The sequence below is a fragment of the Enhydra lutris genome, unplaced genomic scaffold (assembly GCF_002288905.1).
Source record: "Enhydra lutris kenyoni isolate GAN:26980312 unplaced genomic scaffold, ASM228890v2 scaffoldscaffold9, whole genome shotgun sequence".
NCBI classification, from domain to species: domain Eukaryota; kingdom Metazoa; phylum Chordata; class Mammalia; order Carnivora; family Mustelidae; genus Enhydra; species Enhydra lutris.
Genome location: NW_019154093.1, coordinates 82163196 through 82177162, shown reverse-complemented (window position 1 = coordinate 82177162; position 13967 = coordinate 82163196). Strand labels below are relative to the sequence as shown.

Below are 13967 nucleotides of genomic sequence, written 5' to 3'. Positions count from 1 at the left end.
GGGAGGTCGTTACATTTTTGCCAGCCATGTAGCTCTCTTATAGTCCTTAAACAGGATGGCTCTTTATGTTTGGCATGGTACGTTGGGTTTTAAACTTAGTGTAGCTGGTGGTCTCTTGCGTATAATTTGAAGAGAATTTTGTGTCCCTGGTTGTGCTCAAATGTCTATTCTACTTACATGTTTGAGATCTCCATCTCCAAGGGCACTGTCTCTGGAAGTTGAATTACACTTATTGTTGGCTGTTTACTTCTTCCCCTTTTGTGTATTAGCATGTATTTGTTTATTTATTGGTGTTCAGTGAGAATATCCTAGCAAGGTATAAGGCAAGTTCTTCTAGGGCCTATGGGGAAAGGGTTCCTTCTCACTTCATGGAAATGAAGGACCACTATGGCAGATGACTTATGGTGCTACAGCCGTGGTCAGGGTGGTGGTGGGAGGTTAGAAGTAGTTGTGGTTGCAAAGAGCAAACAACCACTGGCTTGGGGATGAACTAATGTGTCACTTCACCCAGAAAATATGCCAAGCGCCTCAAGGAGGGGCCTGTGTTGACAGCTGCTGGCTCAAAATTGATTGGTAAATCTTGAAGACCACCCAGTCAATTAGGATCAACTTTTGGAGGACCTCTGGTGTAAGAGGTATTTAGATAGAATATTGCTATGTGGCTTGTGACCAATTTTTAATTTTTCTGTGTATGCATTTTCTGTGCTTTCCAGCAGGAGTATTTTCTGAACCAAAAGTCAATCTCAAAAATTTTAATTTTATAGGAAGAATGAAATAAAATATTTATATAGGACTGTTCTAGGAAACACAAGACCCATATTTGTCTTCATTTTTTCTTGGTTTTCCTGATTAACTTCATCATTGGCATGTAATCTTATATGTGAATTTCATACTTTACTGTTTACTAATGCTTTCACATACAATGTGATCAGATGAATCCTCCTCAAATATAGATATCCATTTAGGACTATCAAAAACTCTTGGGCCATGAACTGTGACCTGAGTTAAGCCTAAATAAATCAAATTCTGCATAAGTAGGAACTAACTCAGCTGCCTTTTTTTATCTTTCAATGCGGTCATTACACATTTCTCAAAGTCCAAACATTTTCTGAGTACCTTCTAATGTTGTTTTGCTTATGGTCTAGGCTAGAGTGAAAGAGTGACTTGACATTGACATTGATCTTCAGTGACCTGTCACCTTTGGATGTTTTACCCTAGGGGAACTGGGGACAGGAAGTGAAGTACAACAAAAGGTGGTTTTTTGTACTTGTGCTTACTTATTAAATAATATTAAGTCAGTGAAGATATCTCAGATGTTCCTGAACACAACTGCCTGGCTACTGAGAGCAAAATTCCTATCTGACTCTGGCTTGAATTTTCTCCTCTCCCCAAAGAAGTGACAATGCTTTAGTTCCCATGGATCTATATCCTGACTGAACAATCTGAATGTTAGCTCTGCATTTCCAGGTTCAGTGTGGGAAGCACCCAGCTCTGCAGGACTCATTTTGAAAATGGGGAAAGAGTGTTGAGTGGAAAGAGCATCAACTCTAGTGTCAGGAGGACTCAAATCCCACTATGACTAGTTACATAATGTGAGAAAACCTCTCAGTCTCACCAAGCCCCAGTTTCCTCCTTTACAAAGTGGCAACAGTAATGCCTACTTCATAAGGTTTTCCATGAAAATTGCATGAGATAATGTATGTGGAATATCTAGTGTAGTGCTCATAACTTCTCTTCCTTTTTTGCTTCCACTTTCAAAGTATGCTGGAGTGTAAGAGGCTGAAACTTTCATGACATTGAGCCTTTGATCAACAAGAAATAGATACAAAAATTACTGCTGCCACTTCATTGCAAAGCCTCTTTAAAAGGCTGAGTTCTCAGGGATGACTTTGGGTCCCTGCCTCTGGTTTTGTGTGTCACTGAGAGAGATGCTGGTTGTCAGGTGGCGAGTGCTTTAGGCAGCTGAGAGATATGTGCTTTTTGTCTCCTTAATTGGCTTATTGGCATGGGAATTGAAGGCTTCGGGTTACCTCCCCCCTTTTCCCAAATAGAACTTGGAGGGCATGGAGAGCTCAGATACTTCATTCCATCACTAAAGTCATCTAACAGGCTTGTTTGAGTGTTTGCTATCATCATAATTTTACTTTAATCCGACCTGGGTTATAGTTCATTCCATTGAAGCTCTGGACTGGGTATCAAATTTGGGCTCAGTCCGTACTCGGGTCCGTGCCAAGTGCTCTGCTTCTGCCATATTTAGAATTACTCTATGAAAAATTTCATCACCAAATTTTGCTAAGCTACCTGATAAAATCTGACATCCCAGAACCAATTTCCATTGCAGAGATCCTCTAGAAATAGGAGTTTACTTGAGCCTGGTGCAGAAAGTGCTGCCTGGGTTATAAGCTTCTGTCGTCTGCCCTGGTGTGAATGGGAACCCTTAGATGGCTGTGGGAGTCTTGGTTTTGGAGACTTCAGGACTTAGGACATAGACCAAGGAGTGGCTGCCCCACCCGTATCAGATAGGAAGTACCGCTCAGTATAGTCATGTTTCAGTTATCGGTAGGAAAAAATGATTGATTGATTGATTATCATCTGGGTTGTGTCTTTCTCCTTTGTTTCAAACTGGTTTCTTCCTTGGAGTAGCCAAAGTCCAAGCTTATGGAAGTGGCACTGTACATCTAATCTCAGAAAATTCTGCATCTCTTATCTGCCTACGGTAGTCTTCTGTGATCCCTCTCCCACACTGAAACTGGGCTGTTGTACATCATTCATATAGAAGATGTGACAAAGCATTAAATTCAGCTTGTGGGAATTCACAGTTTAGGAGGGAAGTCAGAACTATCATCACCTCCACTTAAAAAACGCTTTGATATAAAGAAAGCAAAGTCTAAACTCCATATTATGATACCCAAGTTCCTCCTGGAATATAAACTCCATGTGGCCAGAGATTTTTTTCCCCCCCTGAGGTCTCAAGGATCTAGAAGAGTGACTGGCACATAGTAAATGTTAAATAAATAGTCACTTAGTTGAGTTTGAGTTGAACCTGACTTCCCACCTTTATCTCTTATCTCACCTCTCCCCTTTCCGTATGTATTTTAAGCTCTGGCCATATCAGTCTTCTTGTAATTCTCTAAAAATGGCAAGTCCTAACTGGTGCTATTCCCACTAACTTAAATTCTATCCTCCTAAATTCTTTGTGTGCTCATATTGAACTTCTATTTCAAGTCCATCCTCAAATTACATCTTGAGAAGGCTTTTTGATCCCAAATCATTGACTTGCTTGCTCTTCAAAGCTCCTTAATACCTTGCTCCCATATCTGTTGGAACACCTATCATAGCCAGTCTTCTTTAACAGTTTGTGTGTCCTTTCCTATGAAATTGGATTGTGAGCTCCTACAGAGCAAGAACCTATTTTCTCTCTCTTGGTCTATTACTATATAACCTGATCTATACAAAACAGAAACATTTGGTGGAATAGAAGTGGAAGTAAATGTAGTCTCATGTGCCTGCAGTCCCCAGGAGGTGGAGCTGATGTAATCTGGATTTTGGTTTCAATAATATATAAAATGGAGATAATAATAATGCTTAGATTTGTTTTATTAAATAATGTTATGTATATAAAGTCTTAGCCGAGCATCAGATACTTAGTAAGTGTTTAATAGATGTTGACCATTAACCCTTTGGTTGGGATAGTTCTTGTGGGGTTATATTTGTCTCATAGTCCTAAGTCACTAGCATTGTTATCAACAGAATTGTTAATTTCTGTTTTATCATAAAGCAATAAATGTAATTTTCTAAGCAAGGAGATATCTTCCTCCAGTCCCTAATAGTAAAGATAAGGAAATAGTAATAGATAAGGAAATAGTAAAGATACTGAAACTGAGGCTCTGTGAAATGAAATGACTGTCTAACACCCCACTTATGGTGAACAGCAGAGTCCCAGGCATAAATGTGTTCTATTCACTGAAGTAATGAATCATTCCTCAAAATTATTAGTTAAGTGGAGACAAAAATTGCCTGGAAGACTGTGAAATCTGTTTTAACAGTGTCTGGTTTTGACATTAAGTCAAAATACACATAAATTAGGCATTTTCTGGGCATGCCAACCAACTCATCATGGTTGAGTTGCTGTTGTTAGGCTTGGTGGTCTTTAAGCTGCACTACTAATCCATCTAGTAAACATTAGACTTAAGAGGGACTTGATAGCACCTCTAATTAAATGTGTATGTGCTGTGTTAAAATGATTAAGGATAATGAGGGCCAGAATAGTTATGTGACTTGGCCAGGATCAAACATATTAAGCCATTTCATTTGCAAGGATGGTTATAATAGTTGAGGGTTATTACAGAATTGCTGGCTCTTTTGGCTGGGGTTGAGCCCAATATGATCTTGGGAGAGATCTGATCATTAGATCAGGAGGCAGAAAACTTACCTTCTAGGTCACGTTGTTTTTTATTTTCTTAGTCTCAATTACCTCATTTATATAATGGATATAAAACTATGCCATTTCTACCCCATCAAATGGAAGGATATATTAAATAATGTGTAAAATGTAGATGAAGGAACTGTTTTCTTATTGCTATTATTTTGCATGAATTGAGACTTGAAAACTTGCTGTAAGCTAAACCCAACTTTCTGTGGGAACTTAGTGTTACTGTGTCCATTTTATCAACATGAAATATGTCAGAGATAGAAAACAAGTGACCATATGAGCTGATGGTTATAGTCTCTTGTTTAGGGATTTTTTGGGATGGTAATAGACATGTCGGTTTGACTGTATGTGTCATACGATGTTCTCCAGTGACTTGTAACTTGGATCCATGCAAGTTCTCAAGTCTTCTTTAACTTCCTTAGTTATATATAACTTTATCATTTATGTTCCTGATTTGCCAAAACTTCCCTGTTCAAATGCTATCCACAAGAGACATCTGACAGCCAAGAAGTCTTTCCAGGTCATTCAACTGAGCTCCTAACAGTTATTATTTTTTTTTTTTTTTAAGGCAGGAAGTTACAAATTGTGAAGAACAAAAAAGCTTGAAAACACAGAGGTGTATTCTGATATTCAAGGCACTGGTTGTATTTCTAAATGGATCCTATTTGATTGAAATAATCTGCATTTCTTATATTCATGACTGAGTTAACTTGATTATGCATTCTGATTACTAGCTGGAATAAATGATCTGGTTAGCCTAAATATTTGATATGACTATGATTTAGAAACACATCTTACAAAGGATTCTGTTTTATTTTTACCTAAGGGGTTGGTCTTAACTCTATTTTAAGGGTATTATAGGGTAGCTTACTTTATGTTATTGAAAATGTGAGCTGATGCCTGTATTCTGTATATAAAATCACTTGGGCTCTATTTTGTGAGGGAGTGAGAATCTAGGAGCACAGAGCACTTCCAGGGAAACAAATAGCTGTGTCTGAAAATCCTCTTCATGGGCAAATCCTGCCTATGCCTCCACGTCTCGTCCAGTTCTTTTCTAGTTAGCCTGAGTTCCCCAGGACTGTTCCAGTTTTCTGAGATCCCTGTCTTTGCTGGATTCCTATGAGACATCCAAGGCAATATGCAGTGGTGTGGAAAATTATGTGGTAGTACTTGTCTTGGTTTCTATTTGTGAATGCGCTCAGTTTCCATTGGTCCTGTAAATACTTTGAGGCAGAGCCTCATTCTGCACTTTGGTATATCTCAGGATCTAGCACAGTGCTGGGCACATAGTAGGCACCCAACAAACACATAATTAATCAACACTAACTGGGAAACCTCTCGAGGTCTGGGATTCTGTTTCAAATTATCTACCTGGTACCTCATATAGGGCCACATGCTGATAGGTGCTTATTGATTGATTTGATTGAAACTATAAACAGAATTGCCACTGGTTTCTTTAACTTCTATGATAACGTGAATCTGAGCCCTCAAACATTCTCCTCATTTAACTTGTCTTGCCCAAGTAGTTTTAATCTGATGCTTCTAATTGAGGTTGCCTGGGTTATCCCTGAAAGTTGCATTGGAAAGTATGCATTAACACTCTCCAAGTCCTTAGAGGTGGAAGAGATTATAAGTTTTCAGCTCAATCCTTCTAAATGCATGATAAGGAAATAGGTTTGTCCAGGTGATTCATTATTACATGAACTAAGAGTCCATTTAGTGCTAAACTTTGAGCTCCCATTTTATTTCAGATGACATGGTGTGTTAAGAGTAGAGTCTCTGGTTTCCTCGTTCTCCAGCCATAGTCCCCATTCAAATCCCAACCCGTTTGGCCCCCATTGAAAAGTTATCAGGTAGCATAGTGATACCTTTCCCTTCCCTCCATCTTCCTAAACACTCATTGGAGAAATCACATGTCCAAAATTTCTAGCTTTTTCATAATCGTAGCACATTATGGTAAGCGGATTTCATACCACTTTGCTCCCAAAGGTAGGACAAGACTATTTTTTAAAACTCTTGCTTTGAGAAGTTTTTGAAAAGCTCACAATACTTATGGCAAGTGAGGAGCTCTTGGCATGTCCTAGAAACAATGGGATTTGGGAATCCATGTCTCAGGGGATCAGAATTCCCGTGTTTGGCCAAGTGTGTGATGCTGATACTATGGCTTTACAGCGGAAAGGCATAGAGGATCAGGCGAGGATGGAGATGTATCCCTCAGCAGCAGCAACTTCCATGTTAGATGAGCAGCTCCACTTTTCTGCGCTTGAAGGAGACCAAAGTTAGCCCCTGTTTAGCACCAAGTATAAGATTATATGCTTGGTCATGTAAAACACACACACATATACACACACACATATGTATATATATTTGTGTGTGTGAAGATGGTGACTGGACTAGTGATTGTGGATATAGATTGGGGCAGAGACTTCTCTGTCATTTCGGAGCTTGGTTCAGTTCTGCAGTACCCTGAATGTCTTCAGAAGTGAGGGGTGGGGACCTGGGGAGGGTGGAAAGAAATGTCACTTTGCTCCCTGTGAGCACTGGCAGCTTTGTGGAAGACTTGCCAGTGATGCCGCCTGGGTTTGAGAGAGGAAGACATCAAGGCTTGAAGGAAGGAAATGGGAAGGTCTTGTGGGATGGGTTTTCACAGGTCTAGAAACCTGCTGCAGGTAAGTGAGGATGGCAGCAAAATGGTCTGACTTTCTGTCCCATCCTTCTTCATCCTCCTCTTACCAAGGACTAACGCCCAAGAGGCTCTGACCTTTGACAGCACCGAACAGTCAGCGGTCAGCAAAAGACACTGCTGTTTCCAACCTTTATTTGTGCATGTGTTTATTGACAGGGGAAGCAGTCAGAATCCTAGATGTTAAGGGAGGGTTGGGGAAATAGGTTCTCAGGCTTAGTTTGCAGTATCGTTTGACCTAAGAAGACTGTATCAGCTAATCTGAGTTTGGAAAATTTTAGGAGATAAGATTCTTGGCACGGGGCCTCTAAGAGTAAAAACGCTTTAAAAATTACAGTAAATTCCCTGGTAAATTTGACTCCAGCCTTCTCTATCATGCTATGTATTCCCCCCGCCCCAAACCCCTTCGTGAATATAGGAGACACAGGAAGAAAGGACCATCTGGCACAGCATGCCAACTTTTTATTTGGTTGCTTTCAATCCTACCTTCCTGTTTGGATCACCCCTCCCCTCTGCTCATACTTCAGAAACCAATCAAGGTGTCTCCTGAACTCATTTATTCCCTTTGTTTCAACCGCCTTCTTGGGTAACTTTTTCCATATGCCTTACAACAGACCTTTTTTTTTTTCCTTTTTCCATCCAAAATGGCCTGATTGGACTCTTAGGAAAAGCCATTTACTCAAATACATGACAGAGTGCTTCTAAAGATCCCAAACAACTTTTCATTACTTTTGATGACCAGGATATATAAATAGAGAAAAAAAATTGCTCTGTTTAAAATTTACTGGTGGATGGGCAATGACGCTTAGTAGTAGAACATTAAAGAATACATTATTAGCATTGAGCCCCACCCCCCACCCCAGCCCCCAGTGAAATTGTCTAGATTTGGAGCTGTGATCTGTAATTATTATTATTATTTTTTAATTTGGCATTTATCTTATTGTCCCTGTTTGGCTTCTTCACTTCACCATGGTGACATTAGTACTCTTTATGTTGCCTGTTGTGGACCAGTTTTGTTCAGCTGTTGCTAAAATGCCAGATGTCATGTTGGGAACGCAAAACCTAAAAGATGGTCGTAAATCTCAAAAACAAACCATAAAAGAAATAATAAAATACCCTGAATGCTGTGCCCTGGAGCTTCCCAGCTTTAAGTCACCAAAGCAGGGTGGTGGGGGTGGGGGAGGCTCAGCAGTTTCTCACCTAAGACTCGATTGTTTATCTTGCAGATTCCGAGCAAAGCACTGGTTCAGACTCTGAGGTGCTCACTGAGCGGACTTCCTGCTCCTTTGACACTCACCCTGACTTGGGCTCTGGTGCTGCAGGCCCTGTGCCTGCTGCCATGTCTTCCATGGAAGAGATTCAGGTGGAGCTCCAATGCGCTGACCTCTGGAAGAGGTTCCATGACATTGGAACTGAGATGATCATCACCAAAGCAGGCAGGTAAGGACAAGTTCCTTTGGATGGCTAGATTCCAAGAATGGAGACCAAAAGTAGGAGCTGTTACATGTTTTTATTTTCACTTACTTGTGGTAGGTAGTATTCGTGATGCCAGAGCTACTTGTGCTCACTTTTCTGCATATGGACATCTTGGTAAACTGATCTTGAGTTTACTATGATTTTGCTGTTTTCCTCCAAGGGCCATTCCAATGTCTCAATCACCTCTACACTCACAGACATTTTCTGCCTACAAATGCATATCAGCCCATATGGGAGATTGATGGTACATAAGGACCACATGGTAGATTTCCAAAGCAAGTGTTACTTCACCATCCAGTGTTTTTTGAGAGAAAAAGCTTGCTCCCCAAACAACAGCTTGCATCTCCTAAAGCATTAAAAGCAGCCAGATGGGGCGCCTGGGTAGTTCAGTGGGTTAAAGCCTCTGCCTTCGGCTCAGGTCATGATCCCAGGGTTCTGGGATCGAGTCCCGCATCAGGCTCTCTGCTCGGTGGGGAGCCTGCTTCCTCCTCTCTCTCTGCCTGCTTCTCTGCCTAGTTGTGGTCTCTGTCTGTCAAATAAATAAATAAAATCTTTAAAAGCAGCCAGATGTTTTTATAAGAGGTTTGTTTGTTTGTTTGTTTGTTTTGGTAAGAATAGGGCTTGGTACATGTCTGAGCCCTTCTTAACTGATCCATGTGTTTTATTGTTGGCTTGAAATTATTATGAAACTTTAATGGCAACCCAGTGGAAACTGTTGCATCACTATGTAGGATGATAAAAGTTTTTAAAATACAGTTTCTCTTGAAATAAACACTTTTAATTAAGCCATTCCTTCACTGGCATCTTTCAGTTTTCCGTGGTTAGGCATCTGTTTTGTGCTGGATGCTCAAAATATATTATGTCATTTAGATATCACAGGAATGCTCTAAGATAGGATATAATAATCCCATGCATGGATGAGGTTGCAAAGGCTGAAAGAGGTTAATTAACTAAATTAACTAATTAGCTAAAGTCACGGATAATAAAGGGCAGCTTCAGAATTCCACACAAATCTGTCTAGGTCTAAAACAATGGTCTTAACTGTTTAAAATTCCACACTGTTAAGAAATGGTTGTAGTTTTTACCCCTTGGATTAAAACTGAAAATGGTTTAAATAAAAATAAATTTGGACTAAGCTTTTGAGTATATAGGAATAGTTAATTAAAGTTAAAACAGCTATGCTGTTTTCATATTTTCAAAGCCAATCTACGTAGTCTTATGTCATGGGGACCAAAAAGACCCACCCGATTGGTCATAAGCTATCTTCATGAACATGGACATTTAAAGTAAAAGAGCACTTGAATCCATGTAGAGAAAGCTCCCAATATAATAAGACATCACAAAAACATGAGGTCAAAATGAACCTGAAATCTTGTTCATTTTATTTCTCCTTTGGAACCTTCTTCCTTCTCTAAGTTTTGGTGGTGAATAAAATCAGCAAAAGGCTTCTTAGGAGGAGCAACTCTGAAGGGGAATTATTTCCAATACCATCTCTTTCTTGTTGCTTGGGTTTCAGTCTACTTCTGGTCTACCTTTTGAGATCTTATGATTTAGACGGAAACAGCAATTCTAGGACAAAGTTTTTATTCTTTTTAGTTTTTGACAAGGGGGTTCATTTGGAGAGAGGGGAAAATATTACTTTTTTTGCCTATGAGATTTTCTAGTTTTTAAATTTTGGGTTCTCACTCACTATAGGGGGTTTTGTGTATTCCAGTCAATATCATTTCTGATATCGTTCCCTTGTTCCTTGCACTTCTATGAATTCAGTTCCCCCAAATACATTTTTCACAGTTCTCCTGTGACCTTGTTTCATGAATACTTCAGTGTTTTCATTTCCACATCTCTTACTTCACAAATTCAGTTGATACCTACCTGGATATACCCAGATATTCCCAGAACAAACATATAAAGTTTTTTTTTTTAAAGATTTTATTTATTTGACAGAAAGAGAGGTCACAAGTAAGCAGAGAGGCAGGCAGAGATAGGGGAAAGCAGGCTCCCTGCTGAGCAGAGAACCCGATGCAGGGCTCGATCTCAGGACCCTGAGATCATGACCTGAGCTGAAGGCAGAGGCTTAACCCACTGAATCACCCAGGCACCCCTAAATTTTGTTCTTTAGTCATATCCTGTTGTTGAGGTTTAGGTATGTTATTCATTTCTCCTTTATTGGATTGCCTCAGCCTTTGCCATTGTTCCATGTAACTCTGCTCAAGAAATTCTGGAACAACTCAAGAACATACAAAGAAAGACTTCTCTTCTCTGACTTTTCTTTCTTTCTTTTCTTTTCTTCTTTTTAAAGATTTTATTTATTTATTTATTTGTCAGAGAGAGAGGAGCGAGAGCAAGCACAGGCAGACAGAGTGGCAGACAGAGACAGAGGGAGAAGCAGGCTCCCTGCCAAGCAAGGAGCCGGATGTGGGACTCAATCCCAGGATGCTGGGATCATGACCTGAGTGAAGGCAGCCACTTAACCAACTGAGCCACCCAGGTGTCCCTTCTCTGACTTTTCTTCACCTCCTCCCAGTTCCTCAAGTCTGTTTCTTCCTTTTCACTTCCTTTCTCTTCCTTCATAATGTCCTTTCCAATTTTATTTTATTTTATTTTAATTTTATTTTATTTTATTTTATTTTATTTATTTTTTTTTTAAAGATTTTATTTATTTATTTGACAGAGAGATCACAAGTAGGGAGAGAGGCAGGCAGGAGAGAGGAGGAAGCAGGCTCCCTGCCGAGCAGAGAGCCCGATGCGGGGCTCGATCCCAGGACTCTGAGATCACGACCTGAGCCGAAGGCAGCGGCTTAACCCACTGAGCCACCCAGGCGCCCCGTCCTTTCCAATTTTAATCTCAATTTTTATTTTCTTAGTTACATAGTTTTGCATGACTCTCTGTTCCTTTTTCCTGCTGAGATTTTCATCACCATCTACTTCTCACTCCCTAAACTGTTATCCTTCTGATTCAGAACTACTGCAGGCTACAGAGCCCTCAATCTTCGAATGTACCAACATAATCTGTAGAATCAGCACCATGGACAGAGGTGCTTGTAGGGATTAATGGGTTTGGAAGACATAAGAATTGGCCTAAATTTAACCATAAAATTAAAACCAAACAGATCTCATTTTGTGAATATGAACGATTAATTTTTCCCTAGGGTGTTATGACTTCACTTGATATTCTGTGCTAAAATACTGGCAAAAAGAAAAAGCAACTTTTGGTAAATTTTTAGGAAGAGAATTCAAATGTAGTCATAGAATTTCAAAGCAAGAGGGCACTTTAGAGATTATATAGTCCCTTTTCTTTGTTTCTTAGGTGATAAGGTTAAATAACTTTTCCAAAGTCGCACCTCTCATTCATTTAGAACTTGGGTATTGGTAAGAAACTGGTAGCTCTTCCACTCAAGGTTATGTGGGTGTTCCAAACAAAACAGGTATTGAATTTAGAAACACTTAACCCTTTTTCTTGGAGTCATGAAGAAAAGACATTCATCTCTTGCAATGTAACACAGCCTCTGTAGATGTCTGAGAGGAACCACATTTTCTTACCTCAGGTAGCAAGTGAGAGGACTTTCTTTCTATCCCTGGAAAGGTCCTCTCCAACCATTTATAAGTATAAGGCAATCATAAATCATTGTTATTAAGAAGGTTTAAATGTTTAAATGTAAATGTATATACATCAAGATTCCCAAATTTTTGGAGAGGATTAACATAGATCAAATTGCTTACTCTATAGTGAATGCTAGATTTAGTGATTATGAGAAGTCCATCATGGGATTTCATTAGCTCACCATAAGACTAAAATATAAGGCTTTCTAATTAAACTTGTGAAGCTAGAGGTAGAAAATCCAGAATGATATACTAACAGAAGCTTCTGAAAAGTTATAAAGTAGGAAGAAAGGAATGTTGTATATTATTCTTTGTAAATACTTAAGAACTAGCCATCATTCCTATAAAGATCTGTAGTCCCTCTTGTGCCTTCCCCCAAATAGGATTATGATGCCACTGACCTACTACCATAGGACACTTGCATTTCGATTGCTTCTGGTGAGCAGTGCAGTGTGTGGCTACCACAGAAAGCCCCTCATGTAAACAACTAGGGCACATATGCAAGATGGCTGCCTGGGGTCAGGGTATGGTCTATGGCCGTGAAATGGAGCAAAGCCAATTAGGCTGTATGTGGATCAAGCCTGTGACCTTGACCTCATTAGCACCGTGCTCTGCCCAGCTCAACTAACTGGCCCCAGATGGTTAAGCTTAATGCAGCATTTTGTGTACAAGTACCCTAGAGCACATTCAGGCAATCCACATTTTTTTGAACTGAGCACTTTTTATGTCTGACTCCTAAATGAATGACATACAAAAGAGTTTGATGTTTTTCTTCCTTCTTATGGTTAAAGAAGAGTGGAGAATTTTATTCTAGACCCTTGAAACTCAATACTTGTCTGGGTTGCTCCCTCTCCTCCTCTTCAATTATGAGAGTAGTTGTAAAGTGCCATATCCTGACCTCGCTTGCTTTGGCAAGTTTAACAAGCCATTGTGGTAGAAACAAGGTACTGCCCAGAGGCCACTAGAATTCATTTGGTATTTGCTCCCTATTCCACAGAGTTCTCCTTCTGACACATGTTGACAGCCTGAGAACTTGCAGAAATTTTTCTACAGTTTTACGTAGTAAAAAACCCTCAACTTTGTTGGCCCTTTGCTTGGGGAATGGTAGCCTCTTCCTTTTTTCTTCTTTCCTAGAGAGATTACTTTTACATAGACTCAATCAATCAGAAAACATTTCATCATCACCTGTAATCAACTGTGATAAACTACTTGACTTATGAAAGTCAAGTAGCTACTTGACTTTGATAAGCTACTTGACTGTGATAAGCTACTTGACTTATGCTTATGAAAGCATAAGTTATTCAAGTATGTGAAGTGTAAGAGTGTAAGTATTTTCAAGAATGGTATAGTCTGATAGGAAATGTGTGTGTGGATACCTAATCACATTAAAGATTAACTAATAATATAAATCAGGGTATGATATGAGCTCTTTGAGTGTATGAACCATAAAATAGGTCAATTTAAGTTATGAAATGGTGCTATTTCAGCAATGAATACTTAGCATATTTTATAGTAATAATTTCCAAAGTAAAAAAAAGCAGCCGACTTGGGAATTATAGGTATTGGACTTTGGTGTACTTAGCGTTCTTGATAAGAAGAAACTCTCTAAGCTTTTATTCCTGCGACTTCTCTCCCTCTGCCTGTTGAGTTTACTGCCTATTCCCCTTCACAGGAGGATGTTTCCTGCCATGAGAGTGAAAATCACTGGCCTGGACCCACACCAGCAGTATTACATAGCAATGGACATTGTGCCTGTGGACAATAAAAGATACAGGT

The 13967-nt window shown here is 39.6% G+C and overlaps 1 protein-coding gene across 1 annotated transcript in view; it reads left to right on the top strand.

Annotated features, from left to right (window-relative positions):
• Nucleotides 1–13967, top strand: part of LOC111143369 (T-box 15) — a 108817-nt gene that overhangs the window by 47227 nt on the left and 47623 nt on the right. Inside the window, exons 2-3 of the mRNA XM_022497068.1 lie at nucleotides 8342–8555; nucleotides 13864–13965. Of these exons, the coding sequence (XP_022352776.1) occupies nucleotides 8342–8555; nucleotides 13864–13965 (316 nt within the window). The remainder of the gene's footprint in view (nucleotides 1–8341; nucleotides 8556–13863; nucleotides 13966–13967) is intronic.